The sequence below is a fragment of the Ranitomeya imitator genome, chromosome 2, assembly GCF_032444005.1.
Source record: "Ranitomeya imitator isolate aRanImi1 chromosome 2, aRanImi1.pri, whole genome shotgun sequence".
Classification (NCBI taxonomy): domain Eukaryota; kingdom Metazoa; phylum Chordata; class Amphibia; order Anura; family Dendrobatidae; genus Ranitomeya; species Ranitomeya imitator.
The window spans coordinates 311,847,320-311,875,282 of NC_091283.1; the positions used below are offsets into that span (position 1 = coordinate 311,847,320).

At 42.8% G+C, this 27,963-nt stretch overlaps 1 protein-coding gene across 1 annotated transcript; it reads right to left on the reverse strand.

Annotated features, from left to right (window-relative positions):
- Positions 1–2,403: 2,403 nt before the first annotated feature.
- On the reverse strand, positions 2,404–27,963 carry LOC138666460 (gastrula zinc finger protein XlCGF57.1-like). Its single transcript, XM_069754683.1, has 2 exons — positions 27,831–27,963; positions 2,404–9,048 (listed from the first exon to the last, which is right to left on the reverse strand). The coding sequence occupies exons 1-2, from the start codon at positions 27,961–27,963 to the stop codon at positions 7,784–7,786; spliced, it is 1,398 nt and encodes a 465-aa protein (XP_069610784.1). The 3' UTR covers positions 2,404–7,783.

Genomic DNA, 27,963 nt, shown 5'->3' on the forward strand with positions numbered 1-27,963 from the left:
CTTCGCTCCTTACACCTCGTACACACGCGGCTCTGCTCCTTACACCTCGTACACACGCGGCTCTGCTTCTTACACCTCGTACACACGCAGCTCTGCTCCTTACACCTCGTACACACGCGGCTCTGCTCCTTACACCTCGTACACACTCGGCTCTGCTCCTTACACCTCGTACACACTCGGCTCTGCTCCTTACACCTCGTACACACGCGTCTCAATACCACACAGGGGGCACCCCTCTCTGCTCCGCCACCTCACACAGGGGGCCCCTCTCTGCCCTGCCACCTCAGACAGGGGGCGCCCCTCTCTGCCCCACCACCTCACACAAGTGGCCCCCGTCTCTGCCCCGTCACCTCACACATGGGGCCCCTCTATGCACACGTCTCCAGGATCTATATCACGACACCAGGGGGGGATGATGAGCCAGCACCCACCTGCCTCTCTGTGAGGTTCTTGTCTGGCCCCAGCAGGTACGGAGTTAAAGGTTTCTGAGGGTCTGAGGTTGGAGAAGAAGCTGTTAGTGCACAGGATACATGTAGGCAGCACCCAGCCTCCACCGGGCAGCAGCTGAGCCTTTCTGCTGGGCACTGGCTCCCTCAGCTCCATGCCGAGCAGACAGTAGAGCTTAGCCATGAGCACAGCACAGAGACGCGGGGAAGGCGGGCACTGGCCGCAGTGCTGGTGACTCCAGAGCAGCGGGAACAAGTGTGAATACAACCAGCACAAGGTAACTGCCCACCGGAGCTACGGAGGGGGGAGCTGGGGGGCCACCCACAGCTACGCTACTCTAATTGCCGGGCCCCTAACCACTGCGGGCCCCGTCGCAGCTGCGACCCCTGCAACCTTGGTAGTTACGCCCCTGTTCCTAATGTGTTATTGTAACTGTCGCAAGCTCAAATATCTTTCAGTGCATGTGGCTGGAATGTTTGGTTTAAAGGCCACTGCTCCTGCCTACCAGGCTTTCTTAAGAAAGCTTTCTGATGTCATGTGTCCCACCAACAGCCACGGGTGGAATCACATTCCACCAGTGGCTGTTAACATGTTAAATGCAGCTGTCAATTTTTCACAGCAGCATTTAACATGTCCGTGCCAAAAGGGAGTCACAAATCACACCCATCATGGCCCATGAAACATCGAGGCACGCCGATGAGTTGGCATAACAACTAGGAGTCTACAGGAGACACCTGTGGCTAAGGCTCATAGCAGATGATCATTTTTGTTAGGCTGCCGTCACACTAGCAGTATTTGGTCAGTATTTTACATCAGTATTTGTAAGCCAAAACCAGGAGTGGAACAATTAGAGGAAAAGTAAAATAGAAATATATGCGCCACTTCTGTATTTATCACCCACTCCTGGTTTTGGCTTACAAATACTGATGTAAAATACTGACCAAATACTGCTAGTGTGATGGCAGCCTTACAGACAGCAGGGCTAAAGCCCTGCTATATGTAGCGCAAGCGATTGGATGATCACAGATTCAAGTCTCCTAAGAACACTATTGAAACATGTAAAAAAACAAGGATTTAAAAATATTAAAAAGATACAAAAAGTTCAAATCACCCCCTTTTGACCTATTCAAAATAAAACGGTTAAAATATACATATTTGGTATCACCGCTTTCAGAATTGCTCAATCTAGCAATATGTATAAAAAATGTATCATAGTAACATAGTAAGGCCGAAAAAAGACATTTGTCCATCCAGTTCAGCCTATATTCCATCATAATAAATCCCCTGATCTACGTCCTTCTCCAATCGGTAAACGGTGTAACAAGAAGAAAAATCAAAACGCCAGAATTATATTTTTGGTCCTTGCAATATTGAAATAAAATGCAGCAAATGAAAATCAAAACATATCCATCCCAGAATTGTATCAATAAAAACATCAGCTCAGCGTGCAAATAATACATCCAACCCAGCCCCAGATCCCAAAGAGTATAGACACTATGAATCTCGGAAAATAGCGCAAATTTTTTTTGGACAAATTAGGGATTTTTTTCACCACTTAAATAAAAAAGGAGCCTATACATATTTTGTATTAAACTCGTAACGACCTGGAGAGTCATAACGTGAGGTCAATTTTAGCATTTAGTGAACATGATAAAGAAAAAAGCAACAAAACATTTGTGGAAATGTACTTTTTTGCAATTTCACTGCTTTGATTTTTTTTTTCCCGTTTTCCAGTACACTATATAGTAAAAGCAAGGATGTTGTTCAAAAGCACATCTTGTTCACAAATAACTCTCACACAGCAATACTGATTGAAAAATAAAAAAGTTATGGCTCTGGGAAGAAGGGGAGCAAAAAAAATCAAAAACGGAAAAACCCATATTGGTTAAGGGATGCACAAAGGTAAAATATGGACGCAATAAACCTATTGTTAGTGTTTCTTTGCACCATGTGTTTTATTCACATATAGCTTCATAGCGCCAACATTAACACTCCATAGCGCACATATATACACACAGCACCAGTGCAACATAAAGACATTTTACATACATACACATCTCCGCTAAATACTAACATTTACATACACACAGCTTTTTGGAGCAGAGGGCCCCACTTGGATACCCACTGAGAAACAGGATGGTGTAGGTCCTGTGGGGTCCAATCAAATTGTCAACCTCAGTGACTATAAGTTATCGTATGATGAGTACAATGTGTTACTTAAAGGCCTTAATTTTGTTCCCACAACTAGGTTTGATGCATTTGGTTGGGTTAAAGATATTAATCTGTTTGCGCGTAAACTCAAGTGGCACAAATTTTACCTTGGTAAGGATAGAGAAAGGTGTGAAAATTTGGGTATAGCAGCTGAGGACCTGGAAGCCGTTGATGTTTTGACGAATTTATTAGCGGATAATGAACGTACTGATGGTTTGGGTCCTTTTATGTCTCTTAAACGGAAGAGTACTAGAGCACTAGATTCTGTGGATATCTTCCTCAAAGTTGTAGAGGAAGAACTATTGAGGATAAACCCCAATGACAAGGGAAATGATGTACGTTCTAATCTCTCTAGATCTGAAATGATGGCTCTAACTGGATTGGAGAATAATAAAGAAATTGTTATCAAGCCCTCCGATAAGGGGGGCAATATCGTTATAATGAGCCATAATCAATATATGTCTATGTGCCAACTGATACTTGGGGATAAAGAGACTTATGAAATATTGAACAAGGACCCTACTCCGCAGTATATCAACACCTTGATGGACATCTTGGTCAGAGGTTTGGACCTGAGACTGATTACTAAGGACGAGTTTGATTTTCTTTCCCCTTCCCTTCCTCTGGTGCCTGCCTTTTATTGTCTCCCCAAGATACATAAGGGACTTACTCCCCTTAAAGGTCGTCCCATAGTGTCTGGTGTCGATTCTTTGTGTCAGAATGTGGGGACGTATGTTGACAAGATCCTCCGTCCCTTTGTTATCGCATTACCCTCGTATTTGAGGGATACTATGGATCTACTTACTAAACTTGAGGATATTGACATTGGTAGTAATACCTATTTAGCATCTATTGATGTAGAAGCACTATATAGCAACATCCCACATGAGGCAGGCATCAGGGGGATGGAATTTTTTTTCAACACCAGGTCTACCCAATGTGCTCCACATAATAATTTTGTGGTGGAACTCATGTCGTTCATTTTGAATCATAACTGCTTCCTCTTTTTTGGGGGTACCTACCACCAGCTCAGGGGGACGGCGATGGGGAGCCCTTGTACCCCATCGTATGCTAATCTCTTCCTGGGCTGGTGGGAGGAGACTATTATTTTTGTGGCAGAAGCCTGGTGGTTCCCTAAGATTTTGTTTTGGTCGAGATTTATCGACGATGTGTTTATATTATGGACTGGCACAATTGATGAGTTCAATCAATTTATTTTGTGCATTAATGATAATACAATTAATATGAGGTTCACATTGGAGATACAGGTGGAATCCATCAATTTTCTTGACCTCAACATATCAAAGAATCATAAAGGTGGGATTTCCACCAGGACTTTCAGGAAACCAACTTCCACTAATGGTCTCCTCAGATGGGATAGTTTTCATCCCGGAGCTTTGCGTAAAGGTATCCCCAAGGGTCAATTTTTACGTATAAGGAGGAATTGTTCTGATAATCATGAATTCACTACACTGGCTTTTGACCTGAGGTGTAGATTTGGCCAGAGGGGGTACCCTGGGGGAGTGCTCGACGGAGCGTGGAGGCATGCAGCGGGTTGTGCCCGTCATGACCTTCTTCACCCACCACCCAAAGTGGACACACCCAAAATCCCGAGAATTATTGGCATGTTTGATAACAAATCCAGTGTGGTACAGAACATTCTAAGAAAACATTGGGGGATCCTTAGAGCGGATCTTGAACTAAAGGACTTTGTTCCATCTATTCCTCAGATCACGTATAAGAAGGGGAGATCCATCAAGGACCGTTTAGTCCACAGTTTTTATGATCGACCCAAACCATCTGGCACTTGGCTGGATCGTAAGCCTTGTGGTACTTTTAAATGTGGGGATTGTAAATTTTGCCCATGGGTCAGGAAGGAAAAAGTATTTAAAGGTACCACATCAGCTAGGATTTACTGTATGAGAGATTTTGCCAACTGTAAATCTGAGGGGGTGGTGTATATGGCCACCTGTGTGTGTCCACTCAACTACATCGGGAAAACCAAGAGGGAGCTGCGTAGGCGTATTGGTGAGCATCTTGGTGACATCAAACATGGTCGGGATACACCAATAGCAAAACATGTCAGACTAGCCCATTTAAATGACAGTAGGGCAATCTCGTTTTGTGTTCTTGAAGTTGTGCGGCGTAACCCTCATGGTGGTAATTTAGATAAATTACTCCTTCAAAAGGAGTGCCAATGGATTTTCAAACTGCGTACTCTTGTACCGGATGGTCTGAATGAGCAGCAGAATTATTGCTGTTTCCTATGATGTAGTAATCCACTATCACTAGCCAGTCTGTTTACTTGGATATGTTTATCCGTTATGTATCATTATTATTATTTATCTGTTGTGTGTATCTTTTTGTGCAGTACCTGGTTTGGGTTCCCATTTTTTATTTTCACTAGATATATGTTGTCTTCTGTGAGCAATATCATTTGTACTTTTGATGTAGGAGCCTATTTATCTATGTATGGCGTTTTACACTGTGCGCTCTTTCTCAATCAGTCGCTGTAGCTACATTTTAACTATCTTTCATGTTGCTACGTCTTGGCGATCTGTATGGCGCTACAGCGTTCGTTCAGTCTTTGCGCTTGCGCACTGGTTACATACCGCTTCCTAAGTTGTTTGGTTTTCGCCGTTTGGCGCCTGCGCATTAATTATCTGCCAACTGATAGTATCACTTTAGGGCATGCGCTTGCGCATTAGCCCTTTTATCGGCCTCCAAGCCCTTTGGCTTTCAGCGCGTGCGCCGTGGTAGGTAGGGGTGTGTTCTACCCCATATTTGGCGCCTGCGTACTTAGTATCTGTTGCTCCACTAACCATCTAGCCTATGGCGTATGCGCCGTTTCGGGTGGTTTGCCTGTCTTGGCTTCCGCTTCTCACGGCGACTAGAGCATGAGTGCGTCCCCACGTGTATATGGGGGCCGCCATGTTCTTCTTTTCTATGGAGGCGTAATGTAAGTTCAAATGCGCCTTTGGTCTTTTTGTCCGTCAGTGGTGCTTTCATCGTTAAACAGGAAACCATCATACTTGGGCGGGTATTTAAAAGTGGGACCCACAGGTAATCTACTGCAGCCCTATCTTTTCAGTCTATCACTGCCATGTTGCTATCCGGTCTCTCCTGATGAACCCAGTTATGTTTGGGGGAAACACGTCGAGAGGTGTTTTGGAGATGTTGCCTGCAAGTTTATCGCTATTCCTGCCACTACATCTGAATTGATCCCTAGCTGTGGACGTTCTAATACAGTAGATGAGTATATCATAATTGTTTTCACTGTGTTTTACATTGGCTGCATTGTCTACATTGCTGATGGTATCTGGGTGATATATACCTAGATGTTTGTGGTGGCGCGGCTTTATTTATCTATATGGTATATGTGTATTATTTCTAATCAGTCCTGAGTATTTACTATATATCTTGTACTATGGCTTTTGCCATACATCTGGAATCATAGTACTGGTATATTCATTTTGTTTGTCCTATAGTACCCCGTTTTTTTGCAATATATATAGTTCTATCCCTTGGTCTTACATCACATCTGAGGGGAGGGCCTGTGTTGCTGTTTTATTGGGATCACATATCTCCACAAGTTATTTACAGCCATCTGGCCTTCTGTTTCTGTACCTATCTCTTATAGGGAGTGGATAGGAGACCAGGGATAGTCGTCGTACGAGCGGGGGCGCCATTCTCGATATTTCTTAGGGTGCCAACCTCCGCACCTAGGTAGGATCAGCTTGTAAGTTTCAATAATAGTCTGTAGGGTTATTTTCACTTACATCAATTCACCCTTGCAGTTGCTTTTTGATATCACGAATTGCTGTTCCACATATCAATTGGGTTATCTGTATTTATCTATTTAGGACATTCTACCAATATGTACTAAGACTCTCTGTAGAGGATTATAGTCCTCTCCTTTTTCAGGACTGTATGTATTAGATATGGGTTATTTGTAGGTTTTTTATACTTACTTTCTCTATTTTTTGTGATCTAATAAAGTATATATCTTTTTATGGGGGTTTTTTTCTAGTTGTAAAACATACACACAGCTTTGCTACATATTAATGTTTACACAGCTCTGCTACAAATGCACATTTGCATACACATGTACTGTATATACAGTACATTACCCTATTTTGCAAATCCTTCCATATTATTTGATTGATTACATGATTTGAAAGGTTCTTGAGCTAGACGAGTTGAAGATTCTTCGGCTGCTTACCCAGGACGTGCAGCCTCTGTAAGGTCCCAGTATCTTCCCCTCCTACCAATCAGTCAGATAAGTGTGAGGCTGGAGGCTTCCTCTCAGTGATCAGGAAGGACACTGTGTTCTCCTCTGTCACAGGATACTTCCCCCAGCCTATAAGACGTACTCACCTATTAGCAATATTTCTCATGCCAGAAGTACAGCAAGTTCTAAAATATTTTTCCTTTCTCATGTAATTATGTGACTCTGTTATATGTTTTTGTACAATTTGTCAATAGCATATATAGTTTTTCCCCATATGAGTTATTTTTGATGGGCAACAAAATATGATTTTCTAGTAATTCACCTTTCACACTCTAGGTATGATAAAGGCTTTTCCCTGTGTGGGATTTTTGATGTTTAAAGGAGTTGTCCATTACTTGGACAACCCCTTCTCATTTTTGATGAGTAGTCCTGTTAAAATAAAAACACTTCTACTCAGATACAGTGCTGACGCTATTAAAAGCGGTGTCCGCACTTGTGTTCCCAGGGCTCATGTGAGGTTGTTATGTCATGTGAGCACTGCACCCAATCAGCACTGGAGTCACTGTCCACACCGTCGGACAAATTGAACAATAGGAAGAAGAGAGCAGCAGCAGCCCTGGCTTCCTGTTGATGTTCAATACTTCTGTATGCTGGGGACAGTGAAATCGACACTGATTGGGCACAGGACTCTTGTGATGTAACAACCTCACATGTACGCTGGGAAAGCGAGGGCCATTGCCTCTGGAATTACAAGGGGTTGTCTAAGTATTTTACAATCCCTTGAAGAGGATACAATTTTTGGTTAAAATGTTTCCAACGTAAAAATGGCTTCTCTTCTGTGTGACTTCTCTGATGTTTATTTAAAGTTGATTTCTGTGGAAAACATTAAGAACATTAAAAAGGCCTCTCCCTTGTGTGACATCTTTGGTGACTAAGGAGAGTTGATTTCTTCACAAAACATTTTCCACATTCTGAACATGAAAAAGGCTTCTTTCCTGAGTGAGTTCTCTGATGTGCGCTAAGATTGGATTTATCTGTAAAACATTTCCCACATTCTGAACATGAAAAAAGCTTCTCCCCTGTGTGAATTCTCTGGTGCCTAACCAAATCTGATTTCTGGTTAAAACATTTCCCACATTTTGAACATGAAAAAGGCTTCTCCCCAGTGTGCGTTCTCTGATGTGTGATAAGATTTGATTTACCTGTAAAACATTTCCCACATTCTGAACACGAAAATGGCTTCTCCCCTGTGTGAGTTCTCTGGTGCTTAACCAAATCTGATTTCTGGGTAAAACATTTCCCACATTCTGAACAGGAAAAAGGCTTCTCACCTGTATGAATTCTCTGGTGCTTAACAACATCGGATTTCTGGCTAAAACATTTCCCACATTCTGAACACGAAAATGGCTTCTCCCCTGTGTGAGTTCTTTGGTGTATAACAAGGTATGATTTCCCTACAAAACATTTCCCACATTCTGAACATGAAAAAGGCTTCTCTCCAGTGTGAGTTCTCTGGTGCTGAACAAAATGTGTTTTCTGTGTAAAGTATTTCCCACATTCTGAACAGGAAAAAGGCTTATCGCCTGTGTGACAGATCTGGTGTCTAACATGGTATGATTTCCCTTCAAAACATTTCCCACATTCTGAACATGAAAAAGGCTTCTCCCCATTGTGAGTTCTCTGATGTGCGATAAGATTTGATTTACCTGTAAAACATTTCCCACATTCTGAACATGAAAAGGGATTCTCCTCTCTGTGAGTTTTCTGATGTCTAACAAGATCTGATTTATGGATGAAACATTTCCCACATTTGGAACAAGAAAATCGATTCTCTGAGGTGTGAATGATTTGATGTTTAAGTAAAGACTTTTTGAAGTGAAAACTATTTTCATATTCTGAGTGTGAAAATGACGTTTTTGCTTTAGAAGCAGTTTGTTTTTGAATGCCTTTTTTGTGACTTTGATTTTCCTTAGTAGTTGTTAATGAATCAGAAGATAGGACCTGTTGCAAAGAACCAGATGAAAGATATTTGCGGTGAAGGAATGATGGTGTATCTGGAGTAATGTCATTCACTTCAATTGTATCCTGTGGGATCTCAAGATCATCCGATTTACAAATTGAAGATGTGAGCTGTCCCTCTGATCTCCGGGTGCAGCCATCTGCCAAGAATGAAATCAATTATTATTTTTCAATAAAAAATCCTTGAATTTTAGATTTCTTTTTAACACTTCAACTTAAATTGTTCATAGAAATGGCAAGTTATGTAAAAAATATTAAATTATTCACCAATAAAATTACAGTTCCCAATCTAATAGAAAACCTCTTTACATGAAAACAAGTTCCCACTCAGGCCCATCATCTGTCAGTGGAAAAACAGGTTTTAACATTATTAGTGGCTCTTGAAAAACAACATCTCTTCCATAAACCAATCTGCAATATCCACACTCTCAAAGTCAAATCTCCCCATCACTTCTGAGCCTTACAGTGTTTTTATGTATGCATTTTCCTTTTTTTCTTTTTTTTAACTGTAAGCACAGACTCCTGCAGATGAGACTACATCTCCCATCTGCGACACCTGCTGTCACTGTTATCAGTGACAGGAGACATAGCCCGATGGGAGCAGTAGTCTCAATAGCTCACACCTGCGGGTCACTGTCACAGCTGCGGGGTCACGCTGACATCTGCCAGCCTGAGCGCTGAGCGCTGAGACTGACAGTACCAGTGGTAACGTTACCGCAGGTGAGAGTCACAGCTGTGAAGTCATGCTGACATATACCTGCATGACCCCTAGGCACTCTGACAGCGGTCTTACTAGTGGTTGCGATACTGCCGATAAGAACCAAGGCGCCAGTGTTTCTTACGCAGTCACACAGATGACAGCATGGGAAGCACCACAGGAAGACGGTGAAACGCAAAATAAAAACTCAGCAAATTGACAAACATTTTTATACCTGTGTTTTTGCTGCAGCTTTGGCTGACTCAATTGAAGTCAATAGGTGAAAAACGCTGCAGATCCGCAAAAAGAATTGACATGCTGAAGAAAAAAAACGCACTGCAAATGCGCATGGACATTTACTGATTATGCGCCCAACACTTCAGGATTGTCATGAAATAAGCTTGCATAAGGATTTCATAAAGTTTTTTGGGCCATTTCCGAGCGGAAAAAAATGCTACGAAAACGCATCAAAAATGCACTGTGTGCACATAGCCTACAAGACAACGTTTTAAAATTGTGCAGAGCTGAGGCGTCTTAAATGTAGGTCTCTGGCATTTGGAAAAGGTGGTGGAGACTTTTTTTAAAAGATAACAGGGAGTTACAGACTCACATAAGTGAGGCTGGCCGATCCCACCACAATCAAACTATCATACAGAATAAGGTCGGGGTCACACTAGAGAGGAATACGGACAAGTGAGAGGCGCAAAAACAACGCATTGCACACGGACCAATGTTTATGGGGCAGCTCCCAGCATCCATATATTTCTCGGCTGTATTTTATGGGCTGAGATAATCACAGCATGCTGCATTTGTCAGCGTATTACGCAAAAAATCCACCAATGAAAGTCTATGGGGGGCGAGAAAAATACGAATTACACACGGACTATGCGTGTGACTTGCGAGAAATACGCAAGACTTTTCCAGGTGACAGAAAATGTGCCAAGCCTTTATCAGGAAGCTTAGAGATGCTAATTAGCTTAAAAGCGAGACACATCCTGGAAGAATGCCTCACGCCTCAACGGAGTCTCCAGCAGCATGGCTTCCCTAATTAATGTTGAAATGCTGCTAGTCCTGGTGCAAGAAAGGCCAGAAATCTGGGATCAGAGAGATGCCCACTATTCGAACTGGGCCAGAAAAGAGGCAGAATGGAGGAGCATATGTGGCATGTTTTTTGCGGATTTTGGGCAGCGTCCACGTGAGGACAGAAGCAAATAAGTAAGTTCACTCATGTTTCTCAAATAATATTCTAAACTGCAGTAACTAACATGTTTTTACACTATCCCCTTAACCCCTTCATGACCGTGGGATTTTTCGTTTTTCCGTGTTCGTTTTTCACTCCCCTCCTTCCCAGAGCCATAACTTTTTTATTTTTCTGTCAATTTGGCCATGTGAGGGCTTATTTTTTGCGGGACGAGTTGTACTTTTGAACAACATCATTGGTTTTAGCATGTCGTGTACTAGAAAACGGGAAAAAAATTCCAAGTGCGGTGAAATTGCAAAAAAAGTGCAATCCCACACTTGTTTTTTGTTTGGCTTTTTTGCTAAGTTCACTAAATGCTAAAATTGACCTGACATTATGATTCTCCAGGTCAGTACGAGTTCGTGGACACCTAACATGACTAGGTTATTTTTTATCTAAGTGGTGAAAAAGAATTCCAAACTTTGCTAAAAAAAATAAATAAAAAAAATTGCGCCATTTTCCGATACTCGTAGCGTCTCCATTTTTCGTGATCTGGGGTCGGTTGAGGGCTTATTTTTTGCGTGCCGAGATGACGTTTTTAATGATAGCATTTCGGTGCAGATACATTTTTTTGATCGCCCGTTATTGCATTTTAATGCAATGTTGCGGCGACCAAAAAACGTAATTCTGGTGTTTCGAATTTTTTTCCCGCTACGCTGTTTAGCGATCAGGTTAATGATTTTTTTTAATTGATAGATCGGGCGATTCTGAGCGTGGAGATACCAAATATGTGTAGATTTGATATTTTTTTATTGATTTATTTTGATTGGGGCGAAAGGGGGGTGATTTAAACTTTTATTTATTTATTTTTTTTTTAAACATTTTTTTCAACTTTTTTTTTTTACTTTTGCCATGCTTCAATAGCCTCCATGGGAGGATAGAAGCAGGCACAACTCGATCGCCTCTGCTACATAGCAGCGATCTGCTGATCGCTGCTATGTAGCAGAAATGCAGGTGTGCTGTGAGCGCCGACCACAGGGTGGCGCTCACAGCCACCGGCGATCAGTAACCATAGAGGTCTCAAGGACCTTTATGGTTACAATGGAGACGCATCGCCGACCCCCGATCATGTGACGGGGGTCGGCGATGACGTAATTTCCGGCTGCCCGGCCGGAAGTGGTAGTTAAATGCCGCTGTCTGCGTTTGACAGCTGCATTTAACTAGTTAATAGGTGCGGGCAGATCGCGATTCTGCCCGCGCCTATTACGGGCACATGTCAGCTGTTCAAAAGAGCTGACATGTCCCGGCTTTGGTGCGGGCTCACCGCGGAGCCCTGCATCAAAGCAGGGGATCTGACCTTGGACGTACTATCCCGTCCAAGGTCAGAAAGGGGTTAAATCTTGTGATGTTTGTAATCAAATTATTAGTAATGAATATAAACATTTTTAACAATACAGCTTACTAGGCCACATGACTATGTTAAATCTCTGACACCTTGTTGTACCACTGTGCACAATGGCCTTATACATTATTTTATTCTCTGTCATTGCAGTGCAAGATGTTATGAGAGGATGGCGCAGCATAAGGGACCATTAAAGGCGAGAAAGACAGCAACGGGCCAGGAGTGGTGCTTCTGGTCGTACCAAGAAAGAATACAGTTATTACGACCGGCTGTCATTTCTGGATCCCAGTGTGGATCTGAGACCGTAAGTTCAAACCTCACACCACATTACACATATGTATTTTATGCTCATATATTACATTTTCTTTTATTATTGTCATACTTTCATAACAGAACTTAGTCGAACCTCACAGAGAGGGAGACAGAGTCCGACTCAGAGGCCGTCATTGATCTGGTCGGGGAAGGTGAAGAGGTAGCTGGCCCATCTTCTGATCCTTCCAGCTGCATCCCTCCAGGTCCATCTTCCGCAGCACCAGAAGCTCCGCAATCAACAAGCCCAGATGCTGCACCAGCACCCACAGTTGCACCAGCTCCCATCAGCCAGGAAGATCCTGGAAACAGCAGCAGCCCTACTGTCCCTCTGGAGGCCTCCCCAAAGCCTGCTGTGATATCTTGCCGTGGCCGCATAAGAAGAGAGCTACAGGAAACAAGGAGGCATGTGAATATAAGGCATAGGCATAGAAGAGGATTCTTTACTGTTAGGGCAGTGAGAATCTGGAATTGCTTGCCTGAGGAGGTGGTGATGGCGAACTCAGTCGAGGGGTTCAAGAGAGGCCTGGATGTCTTCCTGGAGCAGAACAATATTGTATCATACAATTATTAGGTTCTGTAGAAGGACGTAGATCTGGGTATTTATTATGATGGAATATAGGCTGAACTGGATGGACAAATGTCTTTTTTCGGCCTTACTAACTATGTTACTATGTTACTATGTTAATATGGGGGTTCTTAACTATCTTTCCAGGGCTGCCCAGGATGAGGGTGAGGAGGCATATTCCCGCAGCCTGGCCCGGTACCTCTGTCCCCTACCCCGTGAGGTGAGGCTACGTGTGAGAGGGGGCTTTCAGATCCTTCTTGATGCATGCACCCCCCCCAATAACCCATATGAGTTGTTTGAATACTTGGGAGAGGTGGCAGCTGTCACCCCGTAACCTCATGCATCTTCAACCAACCCCACAAGTGCATGCTCAACAATGATCTGATGCACCTCCTCCACGTGTGCCTACACCCTAACCCTTTCCCCCAAAACCAACCATTGCCACAACATATCCAAATGCCATCCTACCAGCAACCTTCCCAATATGGTCACTTGTACAGACCCAGTGTTGGAGGCTGGTCCCAACCTGGGTTTGGACGACATGGCCATATTGGGGGGTATGAGTCACGTGGCTTCTATAATCCTCACGAGGCCCATACTCAAAATCCCCATGGGTACTTGGCAAGTGGACAATCCGAGCATTGCCAGTATCTCCAGCAGGGGCAAGAGTTTGTACCCACACAGGGTGAAGGACAATTGGGGCAACAAAGGCAGCAAGATCCAGAAATCGGACTGCTGTCATCACCTCCACGAACTTTCCAAAACCTTTAAGTTTGTTTTTGTTAAATATTTTCTTTCTGGAAAAATATTGTTTTTTCTGCTGTGATAGCTGAATAATATGTTGTATATATGTTAGGCCAAATTTAAATGGCCACAAAAGCCATATGCGGTCAATATGGTTTTGGATAATAAGTATTTGGCTTTTGGCTATATAAAAAAACCTTTCAAAAGCCAATTTATGTCTGTTGTAACAATCATTAATACACCATACATAATTATTAGATTAAAACATCTCTTAAGTAAATTCAACACAGTAACTAAGAAATTATATATAACCACATTTTGAAATTATTACATATAGACAGCATTATCTTGCCAGGGAGTAGCACCCTGAGGTGAAACAAAATAATTAGTAAAAATATCACGGACTTTGAGTCCTGAAAGTGGACAACGCTGAGAAATGACATGTGGTGTAGGCCTACCCACATTGGCCAACACACCTTCAGCACCATCAGCTGAGGAGCACTCATGTAGTCTGGTGAAATTATGTAATACTACACAAGCTTTTATAACTACATTGGCTTTACGCATCTGAATTGCAGACTGGAGGAGCCGCCATTTAGTATAAAGAATGCCAAAGGGGCCCTCCACCAGTTGCCATGCCCGTGATAAATGTAAGTTAAATATACGCCGCCGGAGGTCCAGGTTTTGATGGTAATACGGCCTCATGACATGCCTTGTTAAGTGGAAGGCCTCATCTGCCACAAGGACATATGGCACAGCTTCTACATTGGAGCCTGGAAGTTGACGTGGGGGTGGTAAGTCCAACTGGTTATCACGCAGCCGGCAACCCATAATGGAAGTATTGAAGACTCTAGAGTCTCCAGTTCTCCCATAGGCCCCATTATCTACAATTATAAACCTGTAGTGACTGTCAACCACAGCTAACAACACTACAGAAAAATACTGTTTATAATCATAGAATTGGGATGCTGAGTTGGGCAGCTTACGCACACGGATGTGTTTCCCATCAAGGGCTCCAATACAATTTGGGAAATCACAATGCTCCTGAAAGCCACAAGCAATCTGCATCCAATCTTCCATCTTGGGCACAGGCATGACCAGTTCATGTAGTCTGGACCAAATTTCCACACACCTAGCTCGGACTATGCCAGAGATAGTTGACCTCCCAATTAAACATTCAATATGTAGAGAGGCATAAGAAAGGCCAGTTGTCAGGAAGCTGTAAGCAGACAAATCACAATTAACAAGGTTTTAATGCATTAAAAAAATCCTGTACAACACAAGTACTACGTGGAACTAACAACCCAGGCTCACAGTTCCTTCAAAAATTAACACTGGCTATGTGAATTTAACATTAACTACATATTCAAACTAAGATTTTAGTTGAGTTTTTACATATATTATGAATCAATTTACTTCAGCTGCTAAGCAAAACTAAATATTACATTTATATTAGAAAAACCTCATCAACATAGAGTATGTGAGGATGGCAAATACATACCATAAAGTAAGGAGAAGAAGCTCTTCTGCGGAAATACATTTCCACATCCTGGTGTTCTGAAATGTTATTCCAGGTCGCACTGTCTCCAACAAAATATCAAAGGTCGCAATACACATGCGACAATACTGGAAAAATTTGTTGGGATGTGTCCGCAGATATGCATATAGCCGGTGAAAATGGCCTTTAGTGAGGTGTTGCCTCAAAAGCGGATGGACCCACATTCTTCTCCTCATCCTCGGATTCACTATCAGTGGGTATGGCTGCCCAAAGCGACGTGACAACACCCAGTTATATAACACACGCTCAGTTGGGGTGAAATGCGGTAGGTCAGACATGTTGCCAAAGCACCACCAACACACCAACAGAAGCAAAGCAACAAAATGGCCAGATTGGAGGCTGCCACCTGTTGCAGAGGCCTTAAATAGGATTGCTGATGATGATTTAAATTAATTTCAGGCCTCGAAACTGTTAAATGTCCATTTTGGAAGGTCAAGAGAAAAAAAACGCAGTACGGATGCCATACAGATTACATACGGAGGATGACATGCGCAAAATACGCTGCCACACCTTGCCAACGGATTACATACGGACCACTGTTCAGGGAACTTTTCTGCTTATCTCGGCTGTAAAAAACAGACCGTATTTTGATACGCTAGGTCTGACCCTGGCCTAAACCTGTAAAAAAAAATAAAAAATAAAAAAAACATGTCACATCCCCAACAACAACGTTTGTATAATGGTGGAACTCCAATGGTAAACCAGAGTTCCACTCATTTTTAGTGGACCATTGGAGTTACTATGAGTCTTGACCAGAAGAGTGGAGAAAACATTAGTGTCCGACATTTCAGGAGAGATTGTGCAGTAATCTTAATGATTTAGGATTAAAAACAATGTAATATATGTCATGGAGTGATTCCATGAAACCAGGACTCGAGCCATGCCAACACATCTCCTGCAGGCAAGAATAAATGCACCGTATTTTTCAGACCATAAGATGCACTTTTTTCCTCCAAATTTGGGAGGAAAGTGTGGGTGCGTCTTATGGTCCGGATGTACCATGAGGGGAGGGGGCAGCGCGAGTGGGATCCACTGTGATTCTGGGGAAACCATGTGATCCCGATGATTAAAATGCAGTGAATAATCATTAGCCGCTTCCCCGCCCACCTGTCAGCTGAGCAGTGATCAGGTAGTTCTTCACTTCAGCAGCAACATACATGGTTTCCTCAGTGCCAGATTCCTGCAGCAGCTGGGGAGATCTGTGTCTGGTGGAGGAGGGGGCAGCAGCAGGGGCAGGGGGAGACTAGATCGCCGCATACCTGCCTGGCTGTGCGGGATGCTGAGGCATAAGGACCTGTGTGATGTCAGGAAGTGGGCGGGATGGAGCATCACATGGCAGCACAGAGCCCTCCCTCTTCTGATGTCATCACAGGTCCTTCAGTCTCGCCACTAGAATCTGCTGGCTTCCTCTTATGACCTGTGCTGTGGAGAGGCAACAACAGGGAGAGCTCTGTGTGTGCAGTCATGGGATGCTCCAGCTCTTTAACTCACCACAGTGTGGCTGGCTGGCTGCCACAATTAAAAGGTTGGTCTTTACAACACACAAAGCACTCTGCCACTCCTGTAGTGAACTATAACTCCCAGCATGCCATAGGATCTGCAGGACATACTGGGAGTTATAGTTCTCCAATGGCATCTCAAACCAGCACTCCAGTATTAGTTTTCAGTGCTGGAAAATATAAGCCCTGTGCCCTCATTCTTATACTCAGCCTCCAGCATCTTCATATAGTACTTTACATTGAACTTTAGGAAGGCAAAGTTTGAACAGCTTAGAGATGCCCTTAATCTGGTAGACTGGGACAATATCCTCAGAAATGAGAATACAGATAATAAATGGGAAATGTTTAAGAACATCCTAAATAGGCAGTGTAAGCGGTTTATACCTTGTGGGAATAAAAGGACTAGAAATAGGAAAAACCCAATGTGGCTAAACAAAGAAGTAAGACAGGCAATTAACAGTAAAAGGAAAGCATTTGCACTACTAAAGCAGGATGGCACCATTGAAGCTCTAAAAAACTATAGGGAGAAAAATACTTTATCTAAAAAACTAATTAAAGCTGCCAAAAAGGAAACAGAGAAGCACATTGCTAAGGAGAGTAAAACTAATCCCAAACTGTTCTTCAACTATATCAATAGTAAAAGAATAAAAACTGAAAATGTAGGCCCCTTAAAAAATAGTGAGGAAAGAATGGTTGTAGATGACGAGGAAAAAGCTAACATATTAAACACCTTCTTCTCCACGGTATTCATGGTGGAAAATAAAATGCTAGGTGAAATCCCAAGAAACAATGAAAACCCTATATTAAGGGTCACCAATCTAACCCAAGAAGAGGTGCGAAACCGGCTAAATAAGATTAAAATAGATAAATCTCCGGGTCCGGATGGCATACACCCACGAGTACTAAGAGAACTAAGTAATGTAATAGATAAACCATTATTTCTTATTTTTAGTGACTCTATAGCGACAGGGTCTGTTCCGCAGGACTGGCGCATAGCAAATGTGGTGCCAATATTCAAAAAGGGCTCTAAAAGTGAACCTGGAAATTATAGGCCAGTAAGTCTAACCTCTATTGTTGGTAAAATATTTGAAGGGTTTCTGAGGGATGTTATTCTGGATTATCTCAATGAGAATAACTGTTTAACTCCATATCAGCATGGGTTTATGAGAAATCGCTCCTGTCAAACCAATCTAATCAGTTTTTATGAAGAGGTAAGCTATAGACTGGACCACGGTGAGTCATTGGACGTGGTATATCTCGATTTTTCCAAAGCGTTTGATACCGTGCCGCACAAGAGGTTGGTACACAAAATGAGAATGCTTGGTCTGGGGGAAAATGTGTGTAAATGGGTTAGTAACTGGCTTAGTGATAGAAAGCAGAGGGTGGTTATAAATGGTATAGTCTCTAACTGGGTCGCTGTGACCAGTGGGGTACCGCAGGGGTCAGTATTGGGACCTGTTCTCTTCAACATATTCATTAATGATCTGGTAGAAGGTTTACACAGTAAAATATCGATATTTGCAGATGATACAAAACTATGTAAAGCAGTTAATACAAGAGAAGATAGTATTCTGCTACAGATGGATCTGGATAAGTTGGAAACTTGGGCTGAAAGGTGGCAGATGAGGTTTAACAATGATAAATGTAAGGTTATACACATGGGAAGAGGGAATCAATATCACCATTACACACTGAACGGGAAACCACTGGGTAAATCTGACAGGGAGAAGGACTTGGGGATCCTAGTTAATGATAAACTTACCTGGAGCAGCCAGTGCCAGGCAGCAGCTGCCAAGGCAAACAGGATCATGGGGTGCATTAAAAGAGGTCTGGATACACATGATGAGAGCATTATACTGCCTCTGTACAAATCCCTAGTTAGACCGCACATGGAGTACTGTGTCCAGTTTTGGGCACCGGTGCTCAGGAAGGATATAATGGAACTAGAGAGAGTACAAAGGAGGGCAACAAAATTAATAAAGGGGATGGGAGAACTACAATACCCAGATAGATTAGCGAAATTAGGATTATTTAGTCTAGAAAAAAGACGACTGAGGGGCGATCTAATAACCATGTATAAGTATATAAGGGGACAATACAAATATCTCGCTAAGGATCTGTTTATACCAAGGAAGGTGACGGGCACAAGGGGGCATTCTTTGCGTCTGGAGGAGAGAAGGTTTTTCCACCAACATAGAAGAGGATTCTTTACTGTTAGGGCAGTGAGAATCTGGAATTGCTTGCCTGAGGAGGTGGTGATGGCGAACTCAGTCGAGGGGTTCAAGAGAGGCCTGGATGTCTTCCTGGAGCAGAACAATATTGTATCATACAATTATTAGGTTCTGTAGAAGGACGTAGATCTGGGTATTTATTATGATGGAATATAGGCTGAACTGGATGGACAAATGTCTTTTTTCGGCCTTACTAACTATGTTACTATGTTACTATGTTACAGACACCACACTGGTGCCGCAGCACCATCTTCTACCCGCAGCTTCCAACATAATAATTTACTATTATATATAATAACAACACATACAATAGTATGTTATGTTACTAAATATTTCACCACATTTTTTTTTGCTTCAAATATCTTTTTCCCTATTTTCCACCTCTAAAACCTGGGTGCGTCTAATAGTCCGGTGCGTCTTATAGTCCGAAAAATATGGTATATTACAGCCAGCAGGCACACACAGCTTAGAGTTATATTATGGCACAGGTGTAATGTTTTTTATGTAATTTATCACAATCCTGTTTGAAGTTAGTGAGTTTTAAAAGAAATTGAAAAGTCAGAAATTCACACTTGGCCTCACTGCACATTTAATGTTTTCGATCAGAAAAGTGAAGTTTGGCCAGAAAGACTGGACCTGATCTTGTAGGGACCATATGAGCACATTCAGCAGCACAGGAGGGAGAGAAGGTAGATTAATCCAATAAGATATCAGGGTTCTAGGAAGCCAACAGCATCATTACCCTCCGCTTTCTCTTACAGAACCATCATAATATTTTTCTTCAAGTGATTATCTAACTTGTCAGCACATTCTACGTACGCTGTCATTTAGCTTTCTAGTTTACAGATCTGGGCAGGTAAGGGTCAGCGTCTCCTAATCCCAGGGGGTAGGTGGATCTCCAGGTTGTAAGTTACATAGAAAAGGGATTTCATAATTACACAAAGTAATTTGAACATTTTCGGATGGAAGAGAATATAGTGGTCTCTGTTGATAACACGATTTTGATACTGCCGGACTACACCACCGATAAAGCAGCCACAGCCGTTAACTGAGAAGAATCTGTGACTGCTCAGCATTTAGTGGTTACTACTAGAGATGAGCAAATATTTCAATGTTTAGTTCGGATTACTTTAGCCAATCTGCAATATTCACTGATTAATTTGTCGAATATTCGGCGGACATAATCGAACGCCATTCACATCAATGGGAGGCAAAAACAAACATATGTACAACACCTTATAACGGCCCCAAATGCTGCCAAAACACATCAAATGAGGGACAGACACCAGGAAAATGGCCTCAATTTACCCACAGTGCAGATTTTAGCATGGCACTGCAGTAATCAGCCAGGCATGAGGTATCGGGGTCTGGGACAGCATTTACAGCTTTCACAGTAAGACGAGTTCAGAGAGGGATCCGTGTAGGGCCCCTTTGCTGGTAGCCCTGATACCACATGCAACACCTCTACCTGCTTTCATGCTGAGCCACACTCAGGTGGCACAAATATCAGTATTGTAGACTACCAATTTCAGAGAAATTTAAGGTTAGTAACAAGAGTAGTTAAGTCCAAGGAAGTGGAGGCCTTACGGTCTCAGAGGCCTACCGCTACAGGCAACACGCATGAAGGAGACCCAACCAGGAGTATTCAAATTTCCATAAATTATTGGCAGACACCAAAAAAGTGGCATCAATTTCACCACAGTAGAAATAGTATAATAGGGACTGACAGGTCTTTCACTAGACCCAATCCAGCGAATGGACACCCAACCAGGTGTGTTCACATTTAAGCAAATGAGGGCCTTACACCACAGAAGTCGCATCAATTTCCCAGGAGTAGAAATAGTATAATAGGGACCAACAGGTCTTTCACTACATGCAATCCACCAGATGGACACCCAACCAGGAGTGTTCACATTTCCAAAAATTATTGGCAGACACCAAAGTGGCATCAATTTCACCGCAGTAGAAATAGCATAATAAGGACCGACAGGTCTTTCACTACACCCAATCCAGCAGATGGACACCCATCCAGGAATGTTCACATTTCCACAAACCATTGTGAAAGGGACTCTGTCACCTGAATTTGGAGGGAACAATCTTCAGCCATAGGGGCGGAGTTTTCGGGTGTTTGATTCACCCTTTCCTTACCCGCCGGCTGCATGCTGGCTGCAATATTGGATTGAAGTTCATTCTCTGTCCTCCATAGTACACGCTTGCGCAAGGCAAGATTGCCTTGTGCAGGCATGTACTACGGAGGACAGAGAATGAACTTCAATCCACATACACCTTGAACACCAAGTCTAATCCCCATTCCTCCACAACCCCGCTTTTTCTCAGTCATGTTGCTCAGATAGTGTTGTAAAACACTCTTGGCAATTAAAAAACTCTGCACAACCTCTGCACACAGCTTAATTTCAGCGGCACAAAATTAGTAGGCGAAATATGTCGTGATTAATCACGTTAGTCACAGCAGAAAGAATTGTTTCAGTGTCAATGACACCGGTGCAGATGAGGCCTGTATAACATTGACTAGATGCTATAAACAATTTCAAAGTGACATGTCCTCTACTGTATGAGGTTAGTAAAAGAAGAATTTTTTTTTTGGGGGGGCTGTCAATAAGGCCTGTATAACATTGAATAGATGCTCCAAACAATTTTAAAGTGAGATCTTCATTTCTGTGTTCGGTTAGTAACATGAAATGCAAATTTTTTTAGTGTCGATGATGCCTGTATAATCTAAAAGATTGTCCTTGGCGTTGGAATGCTTTCTTTCCTACAGTTGCTGCTAGTAACGTGCAGGTTTGCTGGATAAATATGGCTGATGTGTTGTTACATGAACTGATCAGGAAAAGTGCCATGATGATGGCAAGAATGGGAACGTACAACAGGATCAATAACAGGATGATTATGGGAAGTACAAGATCCAGCATCCAGCCTACAACTATTACTCATCTACTTAACACCAATTACCAGAGAGCGTTTGATGCTCGTCAGAAGATAGGTGTAACAGATACGTGTCTCAAGCTAGGTATAAAAGATGCCAGTGAGAAATTGGATGCCAAAGATGCACATAATTTAAAAAATAGGCTCCAAACTATTTCAAAGTGAGATGTCCCCTACCGTAAGACGTAAGTAACATGAGAATTTTTGGGGGCCTGTCGATAAGGCCTGTATAATATTGACTAGATGCTCCAAACAATTTCAAAGTGCCATGTCTCCTGTTGTGAATTCTGCTTTTGGGCTCTCTCCGGTGGTTGTAGGTGGTAATGCAGTTGTCCCTGGGCGGCAGTCTTGGACAGGTGTATCTGCTGATTGCAGTTCTGACTGGGATATTTAGGTTTGCAGGACTCATTAGTCCTTGCCAGTTGTCAGAGGTTGGACCTCTGTCTGGCTTCTCCTGCTTAGCTGCCAATTCAGCAAAGATAAGTGTCTGTTTCTTTTTCTATGGCACACAAGCTGTGTGCTTGTTTTTTTTTATTGTATTCCTGCTCTGTGTGTAGGAGTCTCTGGAGTTGCAGATATACGCTCCACGTCTTTAGTTAGATGGAGGAATTTTTTGTATAATCTGCTGTGGATATTTTTGGAAGGGTTTTAATACTGACCGCACAGAACTCTGTCCTATCCTTTCTGTTATGATCTGGTGGCCTAGGAGCAGCATGTGATGTACTCTGGAGAAGGTGGTACCTGTACTGACCGCAGACCCTGAACTTAGCAGCGCAACTAGAAATAGCCATGGGATGTACCTAACACTCCCTAGACACCTCGACACAGCCTAAGGACTAACTTCCCCTAAAGATAGAAACGGAAAACTATCTTGCCTCAGAGAAAATCTCCAAAGGATAGACAGCCCCACACAAATATTGACTGTGAGAGGAGAGGGAAATGACAAACGCAGACTGAAATCAGGATTAGCAAAGGAGGCATTACTAGCTAAAAAGAAAGAATAGGACAGAGAACTATGCGGTCAGTATTAAAACACTAGAAAATATCCACCACAGAAAATACAAAACTCCACATCTGACTAAAGACATGGAGGGTATATCTGCATCTCCAGAGATACCGCTTGGCTGCAAAAAATCCTTTCACAGACAAACTGGACAAGTCAAAACATGAAAATGCACTGAATTATAAGGCCCACAGCATGTGGACAGCAGAAACAAAGCCAGGACTTATCTTTGTTGAAAAGCACAGCAAACAGGAGAGACCAGAAAGGGATGTGAATCCTCCAAAAACAAAGGACAACTGGCACTGACTAAAGGATCAAGCAGGACTAAATAGCTGAGTCCAAATTGCAAAAAGTGAACACACCTGATAAATGCTGCGATCCACAGACAGCAGCACTACCACTCATAACCACCGGAGGGAGCCCAAGAGCAGAATTCACAACAGTACCCCCCCCCTTGAGGAGGGGTCACCGAACCCTCACCAGAGCCCTCATGCCGATCAGGACGAGCCAAATGAAAGGCACGAACCAAGTCGTCAGCATGAACATCGGAGGCAACAACCCAAGAATTATCCTCCTGGCCATAACCCTTCCATTTGACCAGATACTGAAGCTTCTGCCTCGAAAAACGAGAATCCAAAATCTTCTCAACCACATACTCCAACTCCCCATCAATCAACACCGGAGCCGGAGGATCAACAGAGGGAACAACGGGCACCACATACTTCCGCAACAAAGATCTATGGAAAACATTATGGATGGAAAAAGAGGCTGGAAGAGCCAAACGAAAAGACACTGGATTGATAATCTCAGAAATCCTATAAGGACCAATAAACCGAGGCTTGAACTTAGGGGAAGAAACCTTCATAGGAACATGACGGGAAGACAACCAGACCAAATCCCCAACCGGAAGCCGGGAACCAACACACAGACGACGGTTAGCAAAACACTGAGCCTCCTCCTGAGACAACACCAAATTGTCCACCACATGAGCCCAAATCTGCTGCAGCCTGTCAACCACAGAATCCACACCAGGACAATCAGAAGGCTCAACCTGCCCTGAAGAAAAACGAGGATGAAAACCAAAATTACAAAAAAAGGCGAAACCAAGGTAGCAGAACTAGACCGATTATTAAGGGCAAACTCAGCCAATGGCAAGAAAGCCACCCAATCATCCTGATTAGCAGACACAAAGCATCTCAAATAAGTTTCCAAAGTCTGATTAGTTCGCTTGGTTTGGCCATTTGTCTGAGGATGAAATGCGAAAGAAAAAGACAAATCAATGCCCAGCCTAGCACAAAAGGCCCGCCAAAACCTAGAAACAAACTGGGAACCTCTATCGGACACAATATTCTCCGGAATGCCATGCAAACGAACCACATGCTGAAAAAGCAACGGAACCAAATCAGAAGAGGAAGGCAATTTAGGCAAAGGCACCAAATGAACCATCTTAGAAAACCGGTCACAAACCACCCAGATAACAGACATCCTCTGGGAAACCGGAAGCTCTGATATAAAATCCATAGAAATATGCGTCTAAGTTCTCTCAAGGACTGGCAAAGGCAGAAGCAACCCACTAGCGCGGGAACAGCAAGGCTTAGCCCGCGCACAAATCCCACAGGACTGCACAAAAGAACGCACATCCTGCAACAAAGAAGGCCACCAAAAGGACCTACCAACCAAATCTCTGGTACCAAAAATCCCAGGATGGCCAGCCAACACAGAACAATGAACCTCAGAAATCACTTTACTAGTCCATCTATCAGGAACAAACAGTTTCCCCACAGGACAGCGGTCAGGTTTATTAGCCTGAAATTCCTGAAGAACCCGTCGTAAATCAGGGGAGATGGCAGAAAGAATCACCCCTTCCTTAAGAATGCCGACCGGCTCAAGAACCCCAGGGGAATCAGGAAAAAAACTCTTAGAGAGGGCATCCGCCTTAACATTCTTAGTACCAGGAATGTACGAGACCACAAAATCAAAACGAAAAGAAAAAAAATGGCTCAAAACCTTTCCTCCCTTCTTCTGAGATGCAATTAACTCACTGTTGGCCAGTTGTACTGTTATGATCTGGTGGCCTAGGAGCAGCATGTGACGTACTCTGGAGAAGGTGGTACCCGTACTGACCGCAGACCCTGAACTTAGCAGCGCAACTAGAAATAGCCGTGGGATGTGCCTAACACTCCCCTAAAGATAGAAACTGAAAACTATCTTGCCTCAGGGAAAATCCCCAAAGGATAGACAGCCCCCCACAAATATTGACTGTGAGAGGAGAGGGAAATGACAAACGCAGACTGAAATCAGGATTAGCAGAGGAGGCCTTAGTAGCTAAAAAGAAAGAATAGGACAGAGAACTATGCGGTCAGTATTAAAACACTAGAAAATATCCACCACAGAAAATAGAAAACTCCACATCTGACTAAAGACATGGAGGGTATATCTGCATCTCCAGAGATACCGCTTGGCTGCAAAAAATCCTTTCACAGACAAACTGGACAAGACAAAACATGAAAATGCACTGAACTATAAGGCCCACAGCATGTGGACAGCAGAAACAAAGCCAGGACTTATCTTTTTTGAAAAGCACAGCAAACAGGAGAGACCAGAAAGGGATGTGAATCCTCCAAAAACAATGGACAACTGGCACTGACTAAAGGATCAAGCAGGACTAAATAGCTAAGTCCAAATTGCAAAAAGTGAACACACCTGATAAATGCTGCGATCCACAGACAGCAGCACTACCACTCATAACCACCGGAGGGAGCCCAAGAGCAGAATTCACAACACCTTTCCTATTTTAGCTAGAGTGGCCTCTTGTGCTAAACCCTGTTTTCTGACTGTGTGTGTGTCTTTCCTCTCCTACTCACAGCCAATATTTGTGGGGGGCTGCCTATCCTTTGGGGTTCTGCTCTGAGGCAAGGTAGAATTCCTATTTCCATCCTTAGGGGTACTTAGTCCTCCGGCTGTGACGAGGTGTCTAGGACTTGTTAGGTACACCCCACGGCTACTTCTAGTTGCGGTATTAAGATCAGGATATGCGGTCAGTATAGTTACCACCTACTCCAGTGAAAGTTTTCATGCTGCTCCAAGGTCACCGGATCATAACAGTAGGAGTATGACATTAGTAACAGAATACATTTTTTGGGTCTATCGATGAGACCTGTATAACATTGACTAGATGCTTAAAACAATTTCAAAGTGAGATCTCCTCTTTTGTATTTGTTTAGTAACATAAAATAATTTTTTTTAGTGTGGATAAGGCCTGTATAATCTTTAAGATTGTCCGTGGCATTGGAACATCCTCTTTCCTACAGTTGCTACTGGTAGAGTGCAGGTTTGCTTGAGAAATATAGCCAACGTGTCATTACATGAACTGATCAGGGAAAGGGCTATGATAACGGTGGGAATGGGAATGTACAACAGGATCAATATCAGGACAGCTATGGGAAGTACGAGATTCAGGATCTAGCCTACAACTATTACTTGTTTACCCAACACCAATTGCCAGAGAGCGCTTGATGCTCGTCAGAAGATAGGTGTAACAGATGCACATCTGGAAATAGGTACAAAAGATGCCCGTGAAAAATTGGATGCCAAAGATGCACATAATCTAGAAGATAGGCTCAAAACAATTTCAAACTCAAATCTCGGCTGCTGTATTAGATTTGTAAAAAAAAAAGAATTAATTTTAATGTACAGAACAATTTCAATGCCACTAAATGAAAAGAATGGATATAGCGGGCTGCATCACGTTTATCAACAGAAAAATAAATAAGTATTTTAATGTGCTTGAGGTTTGCACACAGGTTCATATTACCGCCATAACATGACAATGTGGGATACGGTGGGCTGTATCACATTCAGCTAAAGAAAATATTATAATTTTCTTTTTTAAATGCACGTGAGCTCTGCACACAGGTTCATATCACCGCCACAACATGACAAAGTGGGATACGGCGGGCTCTATCACATTCAGCACCAGAAAAAATAAAACTTTTTTTTAAGGTGCCTTACGTCTGCAGTTTCACATCACCACAGCACTAAATGACAAGGTGGGATACAGCAGGCTTTTTAACATTTAGCTAGTGAAAAAATATTAATTAGAATGCTATACTCGTGCATGGAGCACAATAGATGCAGTGCACAATGCGTGCTCTGTTGGCTTTCTTTGTGGACCTCAGTCATGTCCAAAAGAGAAAAAAAAAGCTGGGAGGTAAATATAGCAGCCACACTGGATACTAGCTCGCTACACTATCTGACTGATATATAACCAACTAACAAGCTACAATCTTGCTGTTAACAGTATCAGCATCAGGCGCAGCCTCTCTGCGCTGTTGCAGTGTCAAAATAGCAGTAAAACAAGATGTCCGCTACTTATATGAAGAGGGACATGTGATTTGAGTAGACAATGACACAAGCCGTTGTGTCAGGACACTGTGAGAGTTTTGTGCTCCCTGATTGGCTAGCCGCAATGTGCACACAAAGCTAGGGAAAAAAATGGCTGCTTACAAGAACGCTGCATCTTTGAGCTCTGCAAACCCCTCCCCTTATTAAACACGTGCCAAATGCTTATGATACACAACCATTATCATTGCTATAGTACTGAAAATACTTTTTAGGCAATGCAAATATTTTTCCGCACTTTTTACTAAATGTTAACAATGTTTTTCTGGTTTTATAAAATTTTTCTCGTGTTTCCGATCACAAATGTGAATGTGCCGTACTCATGCAGAATTTATGTTTGGTGATCGTTTTTTCGAACATATTCGCTCATCACTAGTTACTACTCACCTGGGCGGTTATCTGTAGGAATCTCTTCTTTACACCGCTCATCATTCTTCACATGTGTCTCTGTAGTAGGGTTGAGCGAAACGGGTCGAACATTTTCAAAAGTCGCCGACTTTTGGCTAAGTCGGGGTTTCAT

What these genes read in the sequence shown, in the direction of transcription:
- LOC138666460 (XM_069754683.1), bottom strand. Translation starts at nt 27,963, where the DNA reads ATGAAACCCCGACTTAGCCAAAAGTCGGCGACTTTTGAAAATGTTCGA. An exon ending in TCCTACAGATAACCGCCCAG is followed by an intron (nt 9,049 to 27,830) that starts GTGAGTAGTAAC and finishes CATTCTTGGCAG; the next exon opens with ATGGCTGCACCCGGAGATCA.